Source organism: Sorex fumeus, unplaced genomic scaffold (genome assembly GCF_029834395.1).
Source record: "Sorex fumeus unplaced genomic scaffold, SorFum_2.1 ptg000131l, whole genome shotgun sequence".
Lineage (NCBI taxonomy): Eukaryota > Metazoa > Chordata > Mammalia > Eulipotyphla > Soricidae > Sorex > Sorex fumeus.
The window spans coordinates 25,468,451-25,495,676 of record NW_026606188.1 but is presented as its reverse complement, the minus strand read 5'-3'; the positions used below and the strand labels follow the sequence as shown (position 1 = coordinate 25,495,676).

Here is a 27,226-nt window from a genome sequence, read left to right as displayed (position 1 = left end):
ATAAGGATTCAGAGAAATAGTACAGGGATTGAAGCACTTGCTTTGCACATGTTCTGGTTCAATCCCTGACACCTGGTTCAATTCCTGAGCACCACTAGGAGTGATCCCTGACTACTAAGCCAGGGGTAATCCCTAAGCACCCCCAGTGTGGCCCAATACTTCTACATAAAAACTAAAATAATAAAGGATAATTTGTTGATATTTTTGCTACTTGATTTCAAGAATTGTCTATTTGTATTCTTTGCAAACAATTTTAGTGTTGTCTATATTATTAATGAATGAATGAATGAATGAATGATTTTTGGCTCTTGGGTCCATGCTCAGGATGACCATATGCAGGGATTGAATTGGGGTTGGCCATATGTAAGGCAAGAACCTTGGGCTTGTACCAATTTCTCTAACCCTGTTTATTGTTTTGGGGCCACATCTCGAGATGCTCAGGGCTTACTGTGCCTAGCAATAACTACTGGTGGGCTTGGGAGAATCCTATGGGATGCTAGGGAGTGAGCCTGGGTCAACCAAATGTCAGGCAAGTGCCTGACCACCACTGTGTTATCACTCTGACTTGTGTTTTTTGCTTTTTGGCACCCAACCATGTTCAGGGCTTACTCCTGGCTCTGTGACCAAGAGTCATTCCTGGAGGAGGCAGGGAAACAATATGGGTGCTGGGAATCCAACTCAGGTCACCCACATGCAAGCAAGTGTCTTGCCTGCTGATCTATCTTTCCAGGCCCTCTAGTCCTGTATTATTAATTTATAGGATATCTAATATAAGTTATTACATTTGATGTAAAAAGATGAATGGCACACATTTCCAAAGGTCAGACACCAGTCCACATTCCTCCATACAAATCCGCTGAATTCTGAGTTATTACAATCAGCCCCAACTGGACGCTGGAGCCTGAAGTTGGGAAATGCGCTCCAGGCGCCCACACCACCGAGGTTACATCACTTATCAGCGAACCTCTGACTCACTGCAGGAAAACATTTACTTTGAAGTGTACTTTGTGATTTCCCTTCCAAAAGGTTCACAGTAGTACAGCAGTGCACTCCTGAGATGTCTCAGTAAGACAGGGCAAAGATGAGACCAGATGCTTTCACTGGGACGGGGGGCTCCCCTCGAGGGGCACAGGGCCACTGAGCAGTTTCTACTAGGTACGGCTGCTTCTCTGGTGCCCCCAGAAGTCCAATTTTGTTGCTTGTGAAAGGTGTGCACCAGTTGTGTCTGTGGGGAGTTCCCCCTAGCCCGGCCTGGCCATCACCCTCTCACTCCATCTGTTTGGAATAACATGCTCCTCACTCCACCTGACTATTCTCTTTGACAGAAAATTATAACTCTGAAGAAGGAAGAAAAGGACAGCTAGAGAGCACTGTTAGGTAACAGGGAAGCTGATCAACCCTTGAATTTACTTTGAGAGTTATCCAAGAATGTTAATCGCAGCTTTTCCATGGAAGGAACTTTTTTTTTTTTTGAGTAAAAGTCAAACTCATAAGCCTGCCTGGTTTGGCCCCAAATCTTCCATCAGCTCTGGTTCCTCCTGCTGAACTGAAATGGTTCCTTCTTCAGAGGAAAGTGTGAACTCGAGGTTCTGTTGATTCTTCAAAAAGATCAACAGAGTTTCACAGCATATCAGGAGGGAAGGCATTTGCCAAAAACTCATGCTATGAATAGGCAGCTTTATTCCCGGGATGCCTTCCTAGACAAAGTTCTGATATTTATATACTTCACTCAACATGAAAAGAACCACTAAAACAAACTTGAAAAACCGGATGATGAATAACACTGGACTCTTACTTTCCTTAGAACTGAAAGAAACACCAAGAAGGAGGCCAGACACAGCGGCACCCACCCGGGGGCCCTTCCCGGCACCTAAGTCAGAGGTGCGGGCAACCCGGCCAGTTCAGCAGAGCCTTTCCTCACGGACACACACAGGGAGAGGGGCAGAGGTTGTCCTGGGCTTCTGGGGCTCAGTTCCTTCCTCCACACCCTAAGGAGTTCCTGGTCACTGAGAGGGTGAGTGGGAACCCGCAGTCCCCCTAACTGGGAGCCAGGCAAGAGGTGTGGGGAAAAGGGACGTGTGTTTGACAATGCTGTCTGCTTTGCTTTGCTTCCTGTCAGTGTATTGACTTTTCACTTATTCTCTCTGTGTGTGTATGTGTGTGTGTGTTTCAGAGGCGGTGTAGATCAAACTCAGAGTCTCACACATGCAAGGATGACATTCTGCTGCCAAGTCACATCCTTGGCTCCTTTCCTTATTTATTTTTAAAGAATAATGCTATTATTTTCTTTACTTTTTGCTGTTGTTGTTTTGGGGGAGGGCTCCACAGTCTGTTTATGGGGACATCAGTCCTGCTGATACCTGATCTGGCAGTGTTGGTCTAAGTGTTTGGGGCTAGGGTTCAGAATGCTGGGGCCACGAGGTCCATACCTGGTGGTGCTAAGGGGTGGGGCATGACATGCCAGGGATCAAACTTGGGGCCTCCTGCATCCAAAGTATGGAGTCCAGTCCTTACCTCTCTGGCCCCAATTGGCCCTAGCATGGAACTGTCTGATTTCATATTGCTTGGAATCCCCCCCAATAAATAGATACAAATAAACAGTGTGAATCTTGATTAGGCTTCAAGAAAATAAAACTTGAGTGAAACAGAAGAAATATTTGAGAGCCAAGACAAATGTATCTTCACATCTAGACTTGGGCTATGTGTCCAAAAATCTAGATTTTAAAAAGATCTCACATCATAAAAAATGTTAAAAATTTAAGTGTTTCATTATTTCATGCTTTTCATTTCTTGGCATAAGAGGATTAACCTCATGAAAATAAATAGCCATGCAAGCAAAGAGTTGGGATCAGAAATACCAGGCAGAAAAGGATCAAGCAGTAAGATCTAACGGAGAGGTGTTCTGGTTGTTTGTGAGTGAGGAGCAAAGGAGGGTGGAGTGTAGTAAGCTGGGTTGGATTCTGTCAGTCCTTACTGAGCATTCGAGGAGGGTGGTATTTGCCCCCAGTAGTGCTCAGGAGGCCTGAGGGCCTCACTGGTGATTTTTCAGCTAATTGAACCCAGAAATTCAATACAAGAGCCTGAGGAACCCCATGCTGCTAGGGGTTGTCCGAGCTTTGATGGGGCCTCCAGCGGGTGGTGGGGATTGAACCAGGCTGGGTGTGGGCTTCTTGGTGTTTGCCCTAACCAGCTGCATATATTTCATGGAGAGTGCCATTGCATGGTGAAAGAAATTCCTGGGGCAAAAGCACAGAGTGCTGACTTATTTGTGTATTCATTTCTCTATCTTAACCACTGCGCTTAAGGTCTACGTCACACAGATGGTCAAAGATGAATCAATTCTCTTGCACTTTCTCTTGATTTTAATGGAGTTTTATGATTATTATGATTTTGTCATCACTTTGGACATTTAGAAGAGGTCCCCAAACTTATTTGGCCTGTTATCTTCCTGAAAAAGCAAACAAAGGAAACAGTGGCCCTCCAGAAATCTCCCTACCTTACGCAAACAAATAGAAAGGCACCCCCCATAGTACATGAAGTTCCTTCTGCCTCCCCACTCCCACAGCCCCCTCCCTCTGACCGCATGACACCCCCCATTGGGAAACAGTGACTCAGAGCCTTTTTGAGGATGTCAGGCTAGTTTCCTCCTGAGGCCTCCCGTCTCTGCACCCCATGTCCCATATTGTCTACTGAGATGCCCTCCCCTCTTGGTGAGGCTCCTGTTTGTTGAACTCACAGAGGAAGATTCTTCTGGCAGCCCGAGCATATCTCCAAGTAAGGTTTCCTCCTATAAAACCCAAACCAACGGACAGGTTGGTGTGTCCTTCCACATACTGCGAGGGCTAAAAAGCGCTCAGATGCCACCTAGGAAAACCTTCTCACCTTACTTAAGAGGAGGAGAAAATGCCCACTGATTCACAGAACAGGTAAGTCAGCATGAGTGTCCCGGGTCAGGAATTCAGAGGCAACACCTGCTCCTCCCACGGATCCAGAGCGAGTAAAACCAAACCCCAAGGAGACATCTGGTTGAAATTGGTATTGATGCCCAATGGAGAGGAGTTCCAGGAGGTTGGAGTGAGGGGTCTTCTCCCCACTTCTTCATGTTTAGTGCTCTCTCACTCCTACCACACCTCCACCCAGGAAAGCGACCATGTGTCACCAGCAGAGGAAAGGGACAGGGCAAGAGGCAGGTAAAATGGGACACGTGATGGTTGAGAAAAGCTTGTCAAGTTTTGACTGGACTTCCTTAGAAAGAAGCCTTAATAGATGTTGTTCCCTCCCCCACCCCGAACTATTTATGAAGATCATGGTTTTCTCTCCTCATTATCTTTCTCCTTGACCAGGAACTTCAGCAATGAACAGCAACAAGGCTTCAAGGGCCCAGGGAGGGCCCAGATCTTCCCCGACAAATGCTGCCATTCCAGAGGACACTTTAGTGTCTGAGCTTCAGCTTCCCCATATGAACCTAGAGTCTCATATTTGTATAACTCAAACCTTCATGAGCAGAAACACAAAGCAGGCATGTTCAATGTCCAGTGCTTACCATAGTGCCCAGCACGTCAAAAGATCAGTCAATGGCTCTGTTACTGATAGGCATTATGAGGTTGAGAGGGTGTAAAACATCTTTTATGATTTGAAGCTTAGAAATGGGGAAGTGTCAGGAGGGAGACAGCAGAAATAGGAATGCAAACATCTTTTCAGACTGCATATCTGAGGGGACCCATGAGAGAACAGATATCTATCCTGTGGGTGCACTGCTGTGTGCTAAAGCAGTAAATGCTGATTTGCCAGGGCTGCAGGAGGAAGACCTACTGAGAGGAAGTCTGGGTCCCTGGTTGTGGGGAATTATTATTACTCAATACTTAGCCTGATTCTGTGTTCAGTGGAAAAGTCTCTTATAAGAACAGTATGGGGAATGGGGTGCGGAGACAGAGGAGGGTTTGGGGTGCAGGTATAGTACAGGGCTGTGTAGGTGCCTCAGGAGGAAACTGAGATCCTCAAAGAGGTTCTAAATCACTATTTTCAATGATGAGGGGTCATACTATCTGCAGAAGAGAGGAATGGAAGAATGTGGGGGTCAGGGGAGGAGAAGAAAGAAGAAGAAAAAAGAAAAGAAAAAAATAAGGGGGGAAAAAAACTTTTGCTGAAAAGTATCTGCTGTAATAACAGATCTTTTCTTTCAATGCATCTAAAAGCTGTCTTCCCTCCCATTTTAGCCTTCTCTGTCCCCTGGGACTTCTGTTCAGAAGACAGTTTCCCTGCATGAGTCTTAGGTGTGCTAAGGTTAGGTCATCTGAGCTTGTATTTCCTTTTCTTCATTGTCTCCCCACTGCCTTTAGCAGATGCTAAAACCTGTGTATAGACAGGAGGAATCCGGGGCTGGTGCTGAGCTAGCCTGGGCCCCCACGTTCACATCCTGGCCTCCAGAGACGTGCATGAAGAGGTGCTCTGACCAAGTTCCAGACTGGGAGCTGGGGTCCTTGGCCAGGTCAGCAGCCTTGTTCCCCAAACATCTTTGTTGCCGCCTGGATGGAGTCAAGACCTGGGCCAGGCAGCTGGAGAGTCTCCCTCTGCACTTTGAGAAACCTCCTGATGAAGTCACCAGGCTTCAGCTGTCGCACCCCTTGGGAAAATGAGAGTCTGGCATATGCTTCTTCCCACCCACCCCAATGCCAACTGAGCCACATTGTAAAACGGGAAAGGAGGGGGAAGTTGAAACCAGTTGAGATATGTCATCGTTTGCATCTACCACCTGGATCATTGCCAAAACTTTGAAGAATTTTCTTGCCCTGCCTGAATAAGAACACTCATTGCACCCACATCCTCTGAACTGCACTCTGCCTGCCTTTCTACAGAACTCATGTCTCCAATGCCCGTATAGAGATCCAGTGTGATGAGACGGTCCAGAGCTCTCTAAGACACAAGGTTTCTCCATCACCTCACGATGATCCTTCCTCTCTGTACTCTCCATTAGAAGATTAAGGAATCAAATTCTGTGCTCAGTTCCCCAGATGAGGTTAAGGGACTGGCGTGTTGTACACAACTGTGTATGTGCATGCATGTATAAATTGCATGCATCCGATCTGCAACTCATACTGACACTTACTCTCAACTTTTTAAGGTTTTGTTTGGGCCATACCCAGAGATGCTCTGGGCTTACTCCTGTGTCTGCACTTAGGGATTACTCCTGGAGGTGCTCAGGGGACTGTAGAGGATGCTGGGAATAAACCCAGGTTGACCTCATGCAAGGCAATCTCCTTACACTTTGTACTATCTCTTCAGCCTCAATTAAATTTTTAAGTTTTCTAAAGCTTATATTACCACCAACAAAGGTGAAGGAAAGAGAGTCTCAAAGGAACTGAATGTCTGGGAGCAGCAGATTAATGCAGGTGCTCTTCCACCCCCCCAGATCTGAAAGTGAGAATCCTTGGCCTAGAAGAAGGAAGGAAAAGACGTGTCTGGGCCTTGGCCATGTAGTCCAGGTCTGCTTTTATCAGGGCATGAAAAGACAGTGAGACACTAAAGGAAGAACTTGGCTTGTGAGGTGATCCCAGAAAGTACCACTCTCAGTGCTAAACACAAGAGTCCCCAGGAAACAGACATTTGGGCCCACATGTCCACCCATGCATGAGACCTAGTGAGAACCTCAGGCAAACATGTTTCTCTGGCAACCTGTGTACATAGGAACAAGCAATACCTCCTCAACCCTCCTGGAGGGGGAAAGGCCAATAGGAAAAGATTAAATTAACTGCCTCCTTTTTCATACAGAGGCTCAACACCAGGCGTTCAGCTGAGAGACATGCCATGTGCAAGTCTTGTTCATCTGAGCTTGAGATTCACGTGAAAAGCAAAGACAAGATTCAGAGGCTGGGAATGCAAAACCAAGTCAGATTCCAGCCTGTTGCTTAGGCTGTATCCAAGTGGTTTTTATTTCCTCAGTTCCGGGGACACACCTCCCTTCATTTCATTTTTTTTTTCTCTAGTTCTTTCTTTGGGAGAATGATCACTTCTTTCTCCAACCAGTTTCAGTGTCTGGGACAAAGACACTGGGGAGTGATTTCTGAGAAATGGACTCCCAGGAAGGACCTGTGTTGGGAAGTGGATGGACTTTAGAGGTGGGTGGACAAAGCCTTCTACAATCACTGATTCCAGAACCAAATCCAAAGAGAAGTACCATGGAGCAACTTGCTCTCTATCATGAGGAAGTTCAAGCTTGGGCACAGAGCTACTTTGTGCATTAACTGCATTGAATTTGGGAAATGTTGGAACTAGTTTGTTATATTTATGTATTTGGTGGGGATGGTGGCTCTCAAGCAAGGAGTCCTGGGGGTCTCTCCAAGTGATAGTCAACCAGGCTAGATGGTTCAATGCTCAGGGCTGATAATGCAGCACTGCCTGGGTCCACAGGTGCTGGAGACCATCAGGGCCACAGCCAGTGGTGCTTTGGGGGCCAGTAGTGCAGGGGGTTGAACCTGGGTCCTGTGCAAATAAGGTATTCATCCCAACCCATCATTTCTCCCTGCCCCCAGACCTTTACATTTCCTAAGCATTTAAGGTCATATTGAGAACTTTGTGAAACTGCTTCTGATTGCTTCCATTGTTTATGAAATTGCTTCTTATTAATCGCTTCTCCATGCAACTTCCAGTCTGGCTGTCACCAGAGAGGATGGTGACCCAGCCTCAGGGGCTGGGCAGGCATGGCATACAAGAGTCAGAGAGTGTAAAGAACAAAGGGAGCCCATCTTTGACACGGACCATAGGCAAAACACTCCTCATCAAAGCTCTGTGTCTTTAAGGGCTACCTGCTGCCTTTTTTATGGAGGGAGCAGATTTTACTGACTCCAGAGACAGTATTTATAGATCACTGTTAAAAACACAGGCAATCTCCATTAGCGTAGTGTAGCTTACCCAATACCTGTCTGCCAGGGACATACAAAGAGCATGAAAGGGTTATTTCAAGCAGTATGTGGAGCTCAGCCTGGGAAAGTTATGCAAATGGTGCTTTCAAAGGACCCTTGAAGCCAGTCTGGTGCAAAGGATCCCTGGAGCCACTGAGAGGCAGAGATGCCACAGATCTTGCCCGCAAGAGAAAAACAGTGACTAGGTGTGGAAAAGAGGTCAATGGGAGTTGTAGTGTGAGATGTTCCCTTAACCTGGGGTCCCGGACATGCTCTGTATCCTGGTTACAAGTGTTGATTGGAATGTGGACTTCCCTCACCACTGCCCTTATTCTGAACTCTAAGAATCGAAAGGGCTGATTTTCACAATTTGACCCCCCTCAGCCAGTCAGGAGGCAGCGGTTTAGCTGAGGGTGGGTTGGGAGAAGAAAAATGTGTCTCGACATCACATCTCCGGTAATTGCTGATATTCCCCTAACTGGAGTGGGCACCATGATTAGTCCCAGGAATGCAGCACTGTGCTAAGCGCCATAGAAGAGAATCAGAAATTTGAACACTTAACAGGATGATAATAACAATAATACACATCTTACACTTACTGAGTACATGTTTCTACGTGCCAGGCACAAAACTAAAAGTGTGAAAAAAATGATCTCTAGAAATACTTACAATAACACTGGGAGTTGGGTTTTTTTGCTATCCCCAACATGGCACAAAATATACTTGGAGAGAGTAGAGTGGAAGAATGCTTAGATCAACAAGTAACTCAACATTCTTCTCTTCCGACCACCAAAAGAAAGAGAAAAAGAGAAACTAATATTTATTGTGTATGAGTCAGGTGTTATGCTATGTTAATTGGTGATAGCTTAGTTTCTACACGTTAGGCTCCTCCTAGCCCGGTGCTCTTGAACTGGACATGTGCTCCAGCCTACTGAGCTCACTCCAGCCCTTTTGGGCCTTCTCTAAGTCAGGAAGGATTTCAGAGAACAATGTAAGATGACAACTGCTCTCTGGTCCTTACTCCCAAAGGAAGGGCTTCTAGGCCCACTTAGAGAAGAGGGCTGGGGGCCTCACCCTTCTGAGCAATCCCCCAGCAGGTGGGCCCTGAGCTCCAGAGTGGCTGTTCTGAGGAAAGTCACTTAATGTCTTATCCCTAAGTGCACCCAGTTGAGAGCCAAGCCCAGGAAGCAGAGAATGCAGGGAGTTGTTTCCCAGACAGTCTGGGGCCTCTGAGAAATAGGTGTCTCAATTCCGTTCTATCTAAAGCGTGGGAGTAGCATTTGCCAGCAAACAGCTGGGCACAGGATTACCAGCATCTATAAACGGGCCTTAATGCACATGATTGTGCTGACACACATGTGAGTTTCTTTTTCAAACATGCACACGTGGCGGCCTGTCTTGGGGCTCACAGCATCATCTGGTTGTCCCGGAATAGCTCCGCGCAGGTCTCAGGGTTGGCAGGGGCTGCTTTCATGGAAAGCCCGCTCAACTATTGAGACCTAAGCACACTCTTTTTATTCTTTACTTCATTTTCATAATCTAGCTAGAGAAATCACCCAATAGCCGTATAAACCCCACCCCTCCCAGAGATGCACATGCTGCTCTGGAAGAGGAGGAGGAAGTCCCTGGAGCTGTGCCAGTTGGTGTGGGATGAACCAAGACCTGACAGGAAAAAGTCACCAAGAATCTTGGATATTGACAGCACGAGAAAGAGAATCATTGAAATGGAGCTAGCCGTGAGGGGCAGGGTTGGGGTACTGGTGAAGGCTCCACAATATTCCAAAGTCAAACCTGCCACAAAGGCTTAAGAGACAAGACCAACATTATGTACAGTGAAAAGAAAGTCTTGGCAAGCAGTATGGGTTGGGGGTGGAGGGGCCGTGGGGATGGAGGGAGAGATGTGTGTGTGTGTGTGTGTGTGTGTGTGTGTGTGTGTGTGTTTATTTTCTAAGTAGTAACAAGTTTTTCTCTACACTAGATCTGACAAGTTTATCCAGGACCTTTGTGACCTGCAGTCTTGTTAGGCAGGAAGGCAGGGAGTCGTGAGCCTTTTTGGTCAAATGCCAAGAGGCAGTGACTCATGCACGGATCCTATAGCACCAATAAGCTGATGCCGAAGCAAAGCAGGCAGTCAACCTAATGCACCAAGCATGTGCTTGACTTGACCAAGATGGTGCTATTGCAGAGGTGCTATCTCTTCAGGATCCCTTGTGGTAGTCCATGGCAGAAGCCAGGTTTGCAAGGTGTTAATTTTTACTATCTCAGCCCACTGTTAAGAGTGTCTGTGGTCACTGACCCTTTACCAGGATCTCAGACCCAGATACTTGGTCTTGGGAAATGATCCTTACCAAGGAGCAGTGTGGGGTGCCGGAGAGCTAGTACAGCAGGTAGGGCACCAGCCTTGCATGTGGCCAGCCTGGATTAGAGCCCTGGCTCCTCCTCGTATTCTCCTGAGCATCACTGGGAGTGAGCCCTGCACACTGCTGGATGTGCCCACCAAGCAAACAAACAGTAACAAAGCAGTGCCCCATGGTACTCCTCTTTCTCTGCCCACCCTCGCTTCTAGGTCACTCAGAAAAATTCCAGGGACTCAAGCCCAGGGCAACAAAAACATTGTGATCTCTGTGATTCCAGAGTTAGTCCTTACTGGGGATAAGAATTGTGACCCCACGCCCGGGGAGTAGCTCAAAGGATAGTATACATACTTGGCATACCAGAGACCTCGCTTCCATCCCCATCACCACCCTACCCTCTTGGACTAGCCCCTAAGCACCACTGGGTGTGACCCTCTGCAGGAACGACCCTGTCCCTTACACCACTTGGCCCATTGTTAGGATGCCTGTGCTCAACATTTCTCCCATCGTGTGTCATAATTCTGTGCCAGAGGCAACCCCATGTCCTGCTCTCCATCAGGGATCACATGAAGACCAGTAAATGATGAGGACCCTGGGATCCTTGGCCCCAACTCCATTCTGCAGAAGCTCAATCAGGTGCAGGGATTCTCCCAAACTCTCCCCCCTCAAAAGGCAGTCCCTCTTGCTGGCTGTGCCTCAGAGGACTCTCCTTTACTTGAGCTCCTGGCCAAAGAGGAAATGCAAAGGGTCCTCCAACTAGCTGGCTGCACAGCCTTTCACTTCTGCCAGAGGAACAGAGCACTGAAGGGAAGAGCAATGGGAAATGTAAAGGGAAAAGGCCTGATAAATGGATAATGAACAGGAGTCGGAGGACATTATAGGTGGTACAGGTTTTAGGATGCATCAGTCCTTGTTCCACCCTGGTGGAATGAAAGTCCTTGAGCATCACTCCATGGATAATTGTGCATTGCTAGCTGTGGCCTTGTGGCCCCCGTCCACCACTGCAGTGGTCTAGGTAATCCCTAGCATGGCGGGGCCCAAGCAACACTGTATTCTTGGGCCCTTGCATTCATCTGGCCTGGTTGGCCAAGAACTGCTGAAGTGGATTGGGAGCATTGACTGGGATTCATTCCCCACCCTCTCGCCAGCTCCCCTCTCCCCAACACACACACCGCAGGTACACACAAAAGAAGGGCCACAGTGAATGAAGAAGGACCAAATAATTAGCAGAGTAAAATGTTAATCATGACAAAATAACTGCAATTGAATAGCACAGTCAACCCAGAACCCAACAACACTGCATCCTTGTGTTACCAAGTAAAATGACCTCCCTTCCCTTTCCTGCACATAAGGCAGTCTTTCTTCCAGCACTTAAGCACACAACTCTCTGTCTATACACATATGTGTTTCATGCAAATGCATGTCTCATAAGGCCTCTCCCATCTCCAAATTAGCCTGACAGTTCTTCCAAGGCCTGGCTTTGCTTTTTACTGAATATGTAATACTATCACACCCAGTTTCAAAATGTTTCACAGGCAGCCTAAAGAGATCCTTGTCAGGATAAATAAATGTGTAAGCCATATGGATTATAAACACACACACACACACACACACACACACACACACACACACTTGGTATTTATATTGTAGAGATGAGGAAATAAGAAATGATGACAGGTGGGGTTTAATCCTGCTCCATGCAGCTGTAGGCTGGGTGTTTCAAACACAAAACTGCCACCCACTCCCTCCCTGGACCAGTGGAGATGGATTAGACTCTTATAAGGGAACAGCAAAGCTCCACAAGTCCTTGCTCATAAGTAAAGAGCATCTGGGTGCTATTTGTTACAAATGGATCCCTTTCTCTTTCAGCATCTCCCACCTCTGACGACACAAATCAAAGAAGATAAAATAGGCCTCGGCTCCCTTAAATGCGATTTCCAGAGAAATTTTCCCTGGTGTCTCCTTCCAGTGCCAGGAAATTCTTCAAAAAGGGAAAGAATCTAACTTCCATTTCTCACTTTGAATCACTTTCCTTGGTCTGCTGGCAGCTGAGCGAGCACCACAATGCTGCTGCTGATCTGGCAATAGCACGCTCACCTTTATTCTGACATTCATACCTCACTCTGCTTTCCTGTAGTAGATTTAGGCCCGAGGCAAACATTCCCTTATGCTCAATATTTACTGGACTTTTGCATTCTCCCACCTCTTTCTTTCTTATTTATTTATTTATTTATTCTTACCATTTTTTAAAAATTAAATCACTGATAGACCCTTACAAAGCTGTTCATGATTAGGTTTCAGTCATATAGTGTTCCAACACCCATCCCTCTATCAGTGTATATTTCCCAGCATCAGTGCCCCCAGTTTCCCTCCCATTACACCCAGTTCCCTGCCCCTTGATCTGCCTCTATGAAAGGTATTTTTAATCTCTCTCTCTCTGTCTCTCTCTGTCTCTCTGTCTCTCTGTCTCTCTCTCTCTGTCTCTCTCTCTCTCTCTCCTCTCTCACATTTGGGCATTGTGGCTTGCAATATAGATACTGAAAGGTTATCAGAAATAATTCCTTTACCTATTTTTAACACTCAGTTCTTGTCCAACATGATCATTTACAGTTCTTATCCAACATGATCATTTACATGATCATTTACTGTGATACTGTTCCCTTCTCTATCTTACCTACTCTCCGCCCCCAATTTGTGGTTGATTTTAACAACTGACCAGTCCTCCTAATTCCCACTTCTTTCTCAGCCTCCCAAATCTCCAACTTTGGAGCAGTATCTACTCCAGCTGGCTTGGCCTGTTCCTGCATGAGTCTTCACCCATAAAGAAGCTCTGACAGGAGGGTCAGGGCAAGACTCCATGCACCAAGACCAAAATCCAAAGGGCAATCCCCACTCCCACCACTTGTTCCTTACAGAGCATTTTTCAGAGGATTTGTCCAGTCTCAGTATTCTCTTAAGTAAGGATGGCCACTGCTATTACCCTCTGCCATGAGTCTCCAACATTAGAGAGCTGATTAAAACACAGTTGACACAAGTGCAACTTATGCTCTTGGAAACATTCTGCATTCCCAGTGACTATAAAGGGGTTGACAGTTTGGGAAGCAGAAACTAGGTGGCTTCAGCTTTCAGGGCAGAGCAAACCAACCAAGGTGAACACAGCGGGAGCTGCTGAGTTTCTGGTGTCAGAGCAGCTGAGCCCATGGATGACAGCATTGTGGAGTCCCAGCTCCTACAGCAGCCAAAAGTGGAGCTGCTATGCAGGAATGCAGAGGAGGGATGGTGTGTGTGTGTGTGTGTGTGTGTGTGTGTGTGTGTGTGTGTGTGTGTGTGTGTGTTTTGGGGGCATCTGCATCCTGAGCCCACCTTTCCTCTCCCTCTCCTTTCCACTACAAAAGTGAAGGTCCCCACAAGGACCACAAGGAACCCAAAAGAAAGAATCTTATTTCCGTGGGAACAGTGAAAATGAGGAGTAAAGAGAGGCATAGAAAGATCCCAAGTCAATGTACTTCCAAGTGAAGGAGTGCAGCTCAACCTCGGGCCTTTAGGACCAGCAGCCTTTCTGTGTGCCAGTAGTCCCATGCTGTCTGGGTATCTGTCTGGCTCTCAGTCTTGATTTTCATGGATCTATAGATTTGATAACATGTATTGGTAAAGCAGCCCAATACTTTGGACGAGTAAGTTGCACAGTGCATGCGATTCTTGGAAGAACAAGGCCAGCATATTACACGGTTGTCAAACAGTCTCAGGTTCAACTAGACATACTAGATCACCCACTATTCTGAATGGTGCTGTTGGATATTGCTGTATTTTATACTCTCTGGCTAAAAATGATCCTAATGAACACTAACTAAACCCTAAAATGTATGCCAAGATCCTTCCAATTATCCTTAAAAACAGAGCTTCACTATAAGAAGACCACACAATCCCTTGAACAATGAAAGCTGTTCCTAATTTCAGTTATCAGACATAAAACATGGATGTTCTAATTAATCCCTTTACTTATAACAGTACGTTGATTTCTAGTGATAATGGTAATAAGAAGTACTTTTCTAAGTACTATGAGATTTCTGTGGAGATTTAAATTGTGAAACAGTCTACTGAGTTATCAAAATATCCTTTGTGTAAATTTGACTAGGGGTTATTAAAATTTCCTAAATTACTGCCAGAAAAATAAAACATATATTTAGATTTCCATCTGAACATATATTTAGATTTCCATTGAAAGACCTAAGGGAGAAAAAAACCCCTGGAATTCAAGCAGTCGTAGTATATAATTTTTGTCCTTATTTGTAAAGGGAATATTTATAGCTATAAAGGGAAAACTGGTGAAATATATCAAAATTAAGGAGGTAATTTTTTTCCTATTTCAGGAAAATTATAGTTCTTGGAGAAGACATTGAAAATTAACTCTCAGTTGATATGTGTTCTTATCCTGGACTTTCTAAAGACTCTCTCTCTTTTATTTCCCAAAGAGAAATGCATCGTCCTCCACCCAGAATTTAAAATGAGCCAAGAAATCCTTTTTTTTTTTCCCAACTATAGTAGTCTTCCTCTCATCCTAGGGAAAGTACATTCCAAAATTCAGTCCTATAGAGACTTTGTTTATTGTTAGACCATTACCTAGAATAGTTCACTTTATAAATTAGTTCTCCCCAGAATTTGAAGAGTGGCTTTAGTGAGTTAAGGATCTATAAACTATAGGTCTGTAACTCTTGCTTTTTTATTTATATTTTTTTGTCCTGAGGATTGAACCCAGGGCCTCACATATGCTCAGATAGGAGCTTGTAAGCTGCAGCCCAGCAGTGAGGTCAGCCAGTCTGCTTTTCTCTGACTGTGGCTCCAAACAATGTTCACTTTTTCAAAATCCTGTAGACACATTTCTCCACCACCCCCTTTCCTGTGGTTTCTCGTTCCTTGGTTTCAGTTACTTACAGTCAGTCTCTACTGGAAAATACTCTGGACAGTAAAACGTTTTGAAAGTGATTACGTGGATATATTTTTTATGAAATAAATTGTTATAATTATTTTGCCCTATTACTAGGTATCATTATTATTCTCTTACGGACCTAATTTATAGTCAATCATCAAAGGTCTGTCAATAAATACAGCCACCATAGGACTTGGTACCTCCCCTGAGGGTTTTGGAATGTATTTCCTGGGATTAGAGGGAGACTACTACAGTTGGGAAAAAAATAAAAAATAAGTATTCTTGGCTCATGAAAAACCTACAAAATTCAAACTTCAATGTTTGTAGATAAAATTGTACAAGAACACAGCCATGTCAGTCATTTGTCATTTGTCCACAATAGTTTTCTGATTGACCATGACTATATGAGGAGTTGCAACCCAGACATGGCCCCAGAGTCCAAAACATTTGCACTTTCTGGCCTTTTCCAGAAAAACTATCTATCTCTGAGCTAAAAGACAGAGCCCCACTGGTTCTCTCCCTGGGTTCCTGTGGCATGTGGCAGAGACATACCTGGTTGAGATGGCACAGACATTTGTCAAGACACCAGGAACAGCAGAAGCAGCATCTGAACATGTATTTTGACAGCGCACTGTGCTGCTAGGATCAAGTTCAAAACCAAAGGAACAGAATTAGAAATGGTACAGGGAAGACGGGATCAGGGTATGTCTGCAGACACAGTTTTGACTCGGAGAGTTGGCCCCTGGGGAAGCATTACTCTCTGGCTGTGAGGCAAGTTCTACTTTCCAGGCTACTCTTCTATCACCATTTTTATTCCTGTGAGCAAACTTTCTCTCCTGGTCTTACTCCTATGGCTGCTGCCAGTCTCAATAAAAGGGAAATGGGCTCATCTATGTTTATTAGGAAAGGTAAATAGACCTTCTGGTTTTACTAGAGTCTCAGTTCATCTGTTCCTTTGTCTTTTATTATAAACTTTATTCTTTCAAACTAAAGCTTATATTTATGAAAAATCACTTCCCAGAGGCAATAAAACAAGGAATAAATTGTAGATACTGGTTGTGCCACATTAAAAAAAAGAAGGATCACATTGAACTTTTTTTTGGCAGTAAATCCTACAGTGAGAATTTCAGGGCTAAATTTAAGGGAGTAAATTAGTCCTTTGAAATAAACTTGAACTTTGATATTGCTTGAGTGATAATTTAATAAAGCTTTAGGGAGGGTGACTGAATAAACTCATCTTGCCCACTGCCCAGAGTTTTAAAAAAAAATTTCTGAGAGAAATCCTGAAGTAGTCCTCTATCAGGACCCCAAGAATAACACAACCTTATATGGACATTTTCTTGTCCCAGTGTTAATTCAATTGGATGCAACTTGATCTGGAAGCTTTTCAGCCTGGCTGCGGCTGTGAATGAGCCATTTAATGTAGGAAAGATCACAGGGTGACTGTGAAATGTTTAAATTGTAGACACTGGGTAGAGTTGTAAGGCTGCTGAGGAAGACCATGAAAAAAAAAAGAAGCTTTTTAAACCCAAGAAAGACACATTTCTCTAACACTATCTTTCTTCACCAAAAGGGAGTTTGGCCCCTTGGTGCTTAGGAGATCTGGAGAATGATAAATCTCCCTACTGAGCTCAGCCAGAACATGGATCTTGTGAGTTTTCTTTTAGATTTATGAACAACGATTTCCCCAGAGTTTAAAAGCATAGGAGAGATAGCCAGCTCCCCTAGTGCTTATTAATTTATAATTATCATTACTAATTACACTCGCATATTTTTTCCCCGTAAGAACTATTTCTCTAAGTTTCCTAGGATGGCAGAGCCAATTCAAACTATAGAAACCAGAGTAAGTAGATTTGACCAAGAGGTGAAAATCCCTTGCCGAGTCACCAAAATGCAGGAAAATAATGTTTCAATGGAAATATAAGAAAATATGCTATGATCAGGGCAATTGCTTAGCCTGTGTTTCCAGATAAGCAAGCTAGATCATTTTATGCCAAGTTCATCCATTGTTCCTAACTGATATATGACTCTTACATCTGGACCATGAACTTGAAAACATCAACAATTCAGATTTCACCTTCAAAGAGAACAAAACAAACCCAGAGCTCCAAATAACATTACGAATTCATGTGTCAAATTTACTAGGAACAAATAAATTCCAAAGGTTGGCATCAGGTAAGTTTGTAAAACTCTTACTAAGGCACCAACACAGAGGTGGGGGAGGCAATGAAGATTGTGTGAGAACAGAAAAGTTGGGTCAAGTCCAGCCTCCCCTTGTCTGGCAGGCCAGAAATACCATGAGAACAGCTGTTTTCCTGGTGTTCTGGTTTCCACTGGCATTCATAACCAAATGTGCATGGAAATAAAAACCAGTGAGGAGAAAAAGCCCTGGGCACAAAAGCCCTACAGTTCTCTGTCTTTTGAGCTGAGATTTAGGTCAGCCTGCCCAGTTTTTACTCACAATTGTGCATGTGTACAAACGCCAGTGTGCATTTGCACACACATGCACTCTCTCTCTCACTCTTTCTCTCTCACACACACATGCACACATATCCCCACCCCCCTAATTTCACACTTAATTCAGTCCTCTAGGAGATATCTAAACTAGATCATGCATTAAAGCAGAAACAAGCAGTAGTATTTCTCTCTTGCTGTATATTTTCTTTTAATAAAAGCAAGATAAAAGTCTTTGAAATCTTGTTTGAATTTCTTCTTAACAATACCTCCCATTTATTTAGGATTACAACCAGGAGGAAAACTATCATACTACTGCTTCTCCACCTCACCTCCAGCAGGGTCTTGGAGAAAACCCAACAAACAGGCATAAACAAATGGACTGGGGGTGGGGGTGAGAAGCTGGAGCTGAAGGAGCTTTTGAATGGACATTGTCATGGGTCACAATCCTGCCCAAGAACTTGCTGTAGTTCCAATGATTAACTCTTTCTGTAAGTCACACACTGACTGCATGGTGCACAGGGCTGTTGCCTTACCTTCCTCTTCAGAATGTTGTAAATGTGCAGGAGAATGATCCTTGGAATCCTCACCACAGTGATTAAAAAGGACCCTTTTACTAAGGTTCCTTGATGGTAGCAGCAGAGAATGGAGAGAGAGGAAAGGATTGGGTGATTGGGAGGGTCATTTTTATTCCTGGAAATAAACAAACAAAAAAGAGATAATATTTTAAGATATAATACTCTCTACAGTCATATGATAAGCAAAGATTGTCCAAAAATGTCTCTTCTCTGAGAGTTCAGTTTAAACTATGTTTTAGTTAGATAGTTCCTTTTGGTGGCACTAAATATGACCACCAAAGACTACAGGGAAAAAAATGGTTTTCTTTAAATACTGAGGATATAAGACTCCTTCTTTGCGATATCTCCTCCCTCCTTGAATTCTTTATGTTGCCTCTTAATATCATTAATATTTTTTTGCTTTTTGGGTCACACCTGGTGATGCTCAGGGGTAATCCTGGCTCTGTACTCAGGAATTACTCCTGGCAGTGCTCGGGGGACCATATGGGATGCCGGGAGTAGAACCCAGGTTAGCCGCGTGCAAGGCAAATGCCCTACCTGCTGTACTATCACTCCAGCCCTAATCATTAACAGTTTTGGAGATTTAGTTAGGTAATACCCTCTGAATGGACACAAGCACACACATTAACATTGCCAGCCTTGGCTGGTGATGAAAATCACCATCTAGTCACATGATCTGGGTCTGTAGCCACAATGAGCTCAGCTGCCAGTGAAGGGCACTCTGACCCCAGGCTCCTGAAACCAGCTGATTCCCAGCTCTTTAAAAAAGCACTGCAGTGTGAATCATTGATGGGGCTTGTCATGACGTGGCTCCCAAGAATGCACAAGTCCATTCTGTGGGGTTGGAGGAGTGGGGAAGAATTGAAAAATAACAGGATGGACACAGCCTTCCTTCTCCCCCAGACCTAAGAGATCAAACAAAGTCGAGAGAGGTGTTGCAAACCCCCTCTGGTCACCCCCCCACCCCAGCTGACCGTCTGACTCTCCGCTAGTGCCAGTTCTAGAAAACAAGGCCCCTTCCGAGAAGCAGCTCCCACAGAATCCAAGTGGAGCTTAGTTTTTTCATAGTGGATTGTTCTACAACTTCTGCTGGTTGCTAGTAAGTCACTGTGAATTGAGGATTTGACAAAAGCCTAGGTTTTTGAGGGAGAAAAAGAATGCAGCCAGAAAGGTTTGGAGAGTTGGCAACAGCTATATTTTTCTTTATTTGAATCATCCAGGAAGAAAAAGAGAATATGAAGGCAATCTTGGGAGCAGAATCGCTGCAGTCCAAGGGCCCACACACAAAAATGGACACCCCATATTTCAACTCAATATTACTGAAAATAGGAAATACCAGGGAAGCTATTGCTGATATGAATTCATTTTGATCTGATAAATAGAAGTATTGGGCAGGCCAGGAAAATATGACACATTTTTTCCTTTATTGTTTTTTTAAAAGGAAGAATGTTTACTTTTCCATTTAGGAGATTTATGTGCCTTAGAACTTGTGATGGTGCTCCTGAGGGGAGTGGGGTTGCAGGCAAGGCCTGCTTCGCATCTGTTGGATGACTGATGATTCACAGTCGCCAATAATGGGGGTTTTGGGGAGGGCTGGTCTTGCAGGTATTGAAGTTTGGGGTGAGGCAACAGCTTTTTTTTCTCACCAGAATGGGATTAACCATTTCAGGCCAATTTCCCTCCTCTCTACCATATTCTGTTATATTCTGGAAGGAAGGTGTAGTTTCCAGATGCCTGCTCATCCTGTCACCAGAGAGACAACTTAGAAAGACAAGCTTGAGACTCAGGGTCACTCAGGACTTGCCCTAGAAACTAGGAAACACCCTTAAAGAAACAGATTAAATTAGCAGTGTGTCTATGAACACGCTGCCACCCCCCTCTAATTCCTTGATACTTTTTCCCATTTCAGAGGCAATCAGCCTGTCCTTCTCTGTCCTTCCTGTATGTTGTCATCCTCACAAACAGCAAAACCTGCCTCAGGAAGAGGCTCTGATGACACCTGCTAAGCTAGCTTCAAGTTTATCTCAGAACGTCTTTTTAAAAAAATTTTTAAATATTTTTATGAATCACCATGAGATACAGTTATATACTTACAAACTTTTGTGCTTACGTTTCAGTCATATAATGATCGAGTGCCCATCCCTCCACCAGTGCCCATTCTCCACCAATGTTCCCAGTATCCTCTCCTCCCTTCTCTGCCCCCCAATCCCCCCACCCCAGCCTCTGTGGCAGGCAGATTCCCTTTTACTCTCTCTCTCCTTTAGGGTGTTGTGGTCTGCAATGCAGGTGTTATCAGAACCTCTTTTTGACAGCTGGCCTCAGGCTCAGTCCTGCAATCCTGGGCAATTGACCAACTCAGCGATGAGCTTCTTGGGGGTGGGGGGTACTGGGCTACCAGGCTGACTCACCTGTCCCTAGGTAGAGCTCCTGGCTGAGGAGCTTCTACCCTGATTCTGTATGTGGAGGCAAGGGACGAAGACCAGGACTATGGTGCACAACTGCAGAACTCACCACCCAAGCCTGACTTCCTCACCTTTCAGATTGGTGAGGACTAAAGGCTCCTGACTCCAGAGCTAGGGCAGAGCATGCGGGACGTGGTTGGATCTCCAGCACCAGGTGGCTGCAGAAGCATTGTCGGGGCAGCTCTGGTGGATCCTTGGCATTACAGAGCTCACGGGGCACCCATCCTCAAGTTGGGCACTGAACCAACAGCCCCCCTGATTGAACATCACAGAGTGGTCCACAGGCCCTCTGAACACTTCTCAGTAGGACCCTGACTCCAAATAGTAATAGTAATAATATAATAATAATAACAATAACAATAATGAGGCCTGGCTTTGGGCTCTGGAATAAGGTCCAGAATACCATCTCAAATCCAGCTTCTGAAAACAGCACCTAAATGTCACCCACTTGAGTCCTGGAGCCCCCTTTAGATCATGGTGACTGCTGATCCAAGGACTCAGAGCATGAGTCTAAGCAAGGAACTCCAGGACCAGGAGAAATCTTTTCTAGTTTCATCCATCTCAGGACTCATGAATAATTTATTTTATTGTCCACTTGACCACTTGACTTTCCATTAATCACCGATTTGCTCAAGCGGGTGCCAGTAATGTCTCCATTTGTCCCTATCGCGTGCTAGTGTAGCCCAATGGCGTCTGTTCATTCTAGGAACATGAAGAGCCTCAAACCAATCATTCATGATCTTGATGAAGAAGTCTGACCATCTGGTAGGTGGGCGGCCACGCGGTCTTTTGACAACCCGTGGAATCCAGTCGGTAACAGCTCTAGTTCAGCAGTCGTCTCTAAATCTCATTACGTGACCAGCCCATCTGATTTTTGATGCCTGGGCAAATGAGACAGCGTCCCTGATTCTTGATCGTCAATGGAGGTCAAAACTCCGGATTCTTTCTCTCATTTGAGTGAAACGTGATACTCCAAGCATAGCTCTTTCCTCTTTGGGAGACCCGAATAGCATTCTCATCCTGTTTGTGTAGGACCCAGGTCTCTGAGACATATGTTAATGCAGGAAGAACAGTGGAATCAAAGAGATGTGCCCGGAGCCGGAGGTTCTTCGTCCTCTTAGCTATTTCTTTGACGCTCTTGAAGGCGTTCCAAGCTGCTCTCTTCTTCCTGTGCAGCTCAGGTGACAGGTCATTTGTCATGTTGACTTCTTGACCTAGGTACACATAACTGTTGCATTCAGAGATGGTCGTTCCGTTGAGAGCGAATGGGGCGTCAGGAACAAGGCTGTTTCTCATAAACATTGTCTTCGTAAGATTCAGCTGTAGTCTGACCTTTCCACACTCATGGTCGAAGTCGGCCAGCATTTGTGCCACTTGGCTAATGTTTGGTGTTATTAAAACAATGTCATCAGCAAAGCGGAGGTGGTGTAGTTGCCGACCATCTGTCTTCACTCCCATTCCTTCCCATTCCAGTCGTCGCATGATGTTCTCGAGAGTGGCACTGAAGAGTTTCGGTGAAATGGTATCACCCTGCCGAACCCCTCTCTTGACATCAATGATTACTTCTTTGTAGAATGGTGAGATCCTGGTAGTGAATCTGTAATACAGCTCATGGAGGATCCTGATGTACTGAGTTTGAATGCCCTGATTAGCTAGGGCTTCAATGACCGCTTCCATCTCAACAGAATCAAAGGCCTTCTTTAAATCAATGAATGTTAGACAGAGTGGCATCTTGAACTCCCGAGAAACCTTGATGAGCTTGGTTATCGTGTGGATATGGTCGATGGTGCTGAATCCTTTGCGGAACCCGGTTTGCTCGTATGGTTTTCCTTCATCTAGTGTTCTGCCAATCCTATTCAGGATGACTCGAGTGAACAACTTGCAGATGACAGACAATAGGCAGATTGGGCTATAGTTGCCAATGTTGTGGATGTCTGCCTTCTTGTACAGTCCTGCTGGTTTTCCATTGGGATGGAACCTTGCATTCAGACAGGTAGCTTGTGAATAGCCGAGCCAGCGTATTGATGAGTACTGATGGCAGGTTCTTCAGGTGTTCAGGTCTGACCTTGTCTGGGCCAGGTGCTGTTCGTTTCTTTACTGATGAAATGGTGTGTCGGATTTCGGAAGGGAGAACATTGGGAACGACATATGCATCCTGTGGAATTTGGTATGTCGACAGGTGGACATGGCTATCGAAGAGATTTGAGTAGAAGTCATGGATAATCTTCTCCATTGCCGTTCTGGAAGATGTGATAGATCCATCAGGATGTTGGAGGGCAGTCATCTTGGTCTTGTAGTTGGCGAAGGACAGGCGGGCATTACGAATACTTTTCTCAGCTTCTGCCGCATCTACCAGCATTTCTGCTTTTCTCTCTTTGAGATCTTCCTTGATCGCATCTCTGCACTGCTTTGCGAGCTCGGATGTTCGCTTGTGGTTGCCTGAGGCATGTGCCAAACCACGTTGGAGAATAAGCTCAAGTTTTTGAAGACAGGCTTTTTTTTTTTTTTTGTGGCTATCTCTCTCGACATTCCTCGCACAGTCATGGAGGTGCTGAACCAGTTGATCGTATTCCTCGTCAATGTTGTCAACAATGGCATCTTCCCATGTTGCAGCAATAGTACCAAAAAGCTCCCAGTTGGTGGTCATTCTGGGAGTTCTTCTTTTTTTTTTTTTTCCCTTTATTTTATTTTATTTATTTATTTATTTATTTTTTTCCCCTTTATTTTATTTTATTTTTTTTAAAGTTGTAGATTTACAATTTTTTGTGCTTTGGTTTCAATTATACAATGATCAGATACCCATCCCTCCACCAGTGCCCATTTTCCACCACCATGGATAATATCCCTCCCACCCCCATCCCCCCATCCCCCCTGTCTCTGTGGCAGGGCAATCCCCTGTGTTCTCTCTCTCCTTTTGGGTGTTGTGGTCTGCAAAAGAGGCATTGAGTGGCAAACATGTTCAGTCCATAGTCTACTTTCGACATGCATCTCCCCTCCTGGGAGGATCCTCCAAACATCCTTTATTTGGTGCTCCCTTCTCTATCTGAACAGCCCTTTCCTCTAGGATACCCGGCTGGCCTCTAAGTTATGGAGTAATCGTCCTGGTGCTGATATCAGCTATTCTTGGGTATTAATCTCATACTTTGTTACTTTATATCCCCCAGATGAATGCAATCTTTCTATGTCTATCCCTCTCCTTCTGACTCATTTCGCTTAGCATGATACTTTCCATATTGTACCACTTGTATGTAAATTTCATGACTTCATCTTTTCTAAGAGCTACATAGTACTCCATTGTGTAGATGTACCAAAGTTTCTTTAACCAGTCATCTGTTCTTGGGCATTCAGGTTTCTTCCAGTTTCTGGCTATTGTAAAGAGTGCTGCAATGAACAAACAAGTGCAGATGTCACTTCGACTATACATTTTTGCCTCTCTGGGATATATTCCCAGGAGTGGTATTGCTGGGTCAAATGGGAGCTCAATTTCTAATTTTTTGAGAATCGTCCATACTGTTTTCCAGAAGGGCTGAACCAGTGGACATTCCCACCAACAGTGAAGGAGTGTCCCTTTCTCGCCACATCCACGCCAGCATCGGTTGCTTTTGTTCTTTTGAATGTGGGCCAGTCTCTGAGGTGTGAGATGGTATCTCATTGTGGTTTTGATCTGCATCTCCCTGATGATTAATGATGTAGAGCATTTTCTCATGTGCTTTTTTGCCATTCGGATTTCATCTTTGAGAAAGTTTCTGTTCATTTCATTGCCCCATTTTTGGATGGGGTTGGATGTTTTCTTCTTGTGGAGTTTAACCAGTATTTTGTATATCCTGGATATCAACCCTTGTCAGATGTGTATTCGGTGAATATCCTTTCCCATTCTGTAGACTGTCTTTGTATTTTGGTCACTGTTTCTTTGGAGGTGCAGAAGCTTCTTAGTTTAAGATAGTCCCATTTATCTATCTCTGTTTTCACTTGCTCGGCCAGTGGCGTGGCATCTTTGAAGATACCATTAGCTTCAATATCATGGAGGGTTTTGCCAACTTTATCTTCAATGTACCTTATGGTTTCTGGTCTGATGTTGAGGTCTTTAATCCATTTTGATCTTACTTTTGTACATGGTGTTAGGCAGAGTTCTGAGCCTATTTTTTTGCATGTAGCCGTGCAGTGATGCCAACACAATTTATTAAAGAGGCTTTCCTTACTCCACTTCACATTACTTGCACCTTTATCAAAGATTAGATGAGCATATGATTGAGGAGAGATGTCAGTGTATTCAACCCTGTTCCATTGGTCTGCAGTTCTGCCTTTGTTCCAGTACCATGCTGTTTTAATTATTACTGCTTTGTAGTACAGTTTGAAGTTCGGGAGGTTGATTCCTCCCATTTTCTTTTTCCCAAGAATTGCTTTAGCTATTCGTGGGGGCTTATTGTTCCATATAAATTTCAAGAGTGTTTGCTCCATTTCTTTGAAGAATGTCATGGGTATCCTTATAGGGATTGCATTGAATTTATACAATGCTTTCGGTAGTATTGCCATTTTGACAATGTTAAGTCTTCTGGGAGTTCTTCTTAAACTTTGCAGCCCTTTCTCCCTGCTCTGTGAAGAGATTCTCTTCTTGCTACCACCAACCACAGGTGATGAAGGGATTAAAACCAGGAGCCCCACCCTACCCTGCCCTGTCTGCTTCCACCAACCGCCAGAGACCCAGTGATTGGATTGCGCACAGAAGACCCACCCTAATCCCTACAAGTACCAGATAAATACCTCACCGGCAGACCTCCACTACTTCCACTACCCAGCTGCCTCCACACTCCAGGATGATTTCCAGACTGCGCGGCCGTGCAACACATTATAAGACACTAAATATCCATCTTCCAGAATTGCTGTACCATATTTGATAGGGTTCAAATATGGTTTGAACCATGGGAACACCTACAAGGGTGATTAGAGGACGCCCCAAAAGCCTCTATCCCTCTTGGAGAGCCTGGCAAGCTACTGAGAGTATTCCGCCCGCACAGCAGAGCCTCACAAGCTATCCGTTGTGTATTTGATATGCCAAAACCAGTAATTACAATGGGTCTCATTCCCCTGACCCTGAAGGCATCACCAATATGGCATCATTGAGAAGGATGAGAAAGGAGAGGCCGATAAAATCTCAAGGCAGAACTAGGCTGCCACAATGAAGGAAGACAAAAATGATCATCTGTATTTTCAATGCACGTACGCTAGCATCAGATGCATCCATCGAGGACCTGATGGCACAAATGCAAAAGATCAAGTACGACATCATTGGTTTGACCAAGACAAGAAGGCACCAATGCCATTTTCGACACTGGAGAAGAATTGTTCCTCGGAACATGCGATGAAAGAGGTGTCGGTGGTGTCAGTGTCCTTGTCAACATGAACTTGGTCATGAGCATTGATTCATTCGAATGCCTAATAACCCAAATCAGACGTTTACATTTGAATAGATGTGGCTCACTGCCGGCAGTTTCTATCTTTGTTGTCTATGCACCAACATCCAATTATGATGAAGGAGAAATTGAGAAGTTCTACATGGAGCTGGAGAAGTTCTATAAAGAAGACCACACCTTCTACAAGATCATTGTGGGTGATTTTAATGCCAAGATAGGACCGAGAAGATCAGCTGAAGAACTCCACATCGGGACCCATGGCCTAGAATGGAACGAACAGGGTGAGTTACTGTCTGAGTTTATCATGTCGACCAAGACCATCCATGGTAACTCACAGTTCCAGAAGGCCAAATCTAAACGTTGGACATGGGAGTCTTCCGGTGGACGGTTCCACAACGAAATAGACCACATCATATTCAATCGATGGTTTTGCCTGACCCATGTTGCTGTTGTCCCAAAATTCCAAATGGGATTGGACCACCGTCTCCTTCATGCGAAATTCTACGTCACAGGGCGGGGAGAAAGGGCTGCAAAGTTTTATTGTCCATTTTTTTAATTATCCATCCCCCCATCTGAGGTTCTGGGGATCAACCCAGGTCATCCACATGTTTTCCACTATTTAACTCTAGCTCCTCTTCTTTTCAATTTAAATTTCATTTATTTTTATATTATTTTGGATTGGGGGAGTAGCACTTGCCAGTGTTCTGGGGGTGGGGGATACTCCCAGTTTTGCGTTCATGTGCTCACTCCCAGTGTTGTTCAAGGGACCTCTATGCCGGTAGCCTGAACCCAGCACCCCTCCCCTGCCCCCGCCTGGGCAAAGCCTGCAGTCAATCCACTGAACTCTGTCTCCAAGCCTGAATGCCAACTGGTTCAACCCTTTTGGAAAACAGTATGGACAATTCTCAAAAAATTAGAAATTGAGCTCCCATTTGACCCAGCAATACCACTCCTGGGAATATACCCCGGAGAGGCAAAAAAGTATAGTTGAAGTGACCTCTGCACTTGTTTGTTCATTGCAGCACTGTTTACAATAGCTAGAATATGGAAAAAACCTGAGTGCCCAAGAACAGATGACTGGTTAAAGAAACTTTGGTACATCTACACAATGGAGTACTAAGTAGCAGTTAGAAAAAATGAAG

General features: G+C 44.7%; 1 protein-coding gene across 3 annotated transcripts in view; it reads right to left on the bottom strand.

Moving 5' to 3' along the window:
* SLC44A3 (solute carrier family 44 member 3) overlaps nt 1-27,226 on the bottom strand; it is a 90,676-nt gene that overhangs the window by 14,191 nt on the left and 49,259 nt on the right. For 2 of the 3 annotated variants that reach the window (XM_056106585.1, XM_056106587.1), the window contains exons 10-11: nt 18,170-18,326; nt 15,732-15,815 (exon numbers count right to left, since the gene is read on the bottom strand). In XM_056106585.1, coding sequence (XP_055962560.1) covers nt 15,732-15,815; nt 18,170-18,326 — 241 coding nt within the window. Of the gene's footprint in view, nt 1-15,731; nt 15,819-18,169; nt 18,327-27,226 lie in introns of all 3 variants that reach the window. The other variant, XM_056106586.1, reaches the window with a different exon arrangement.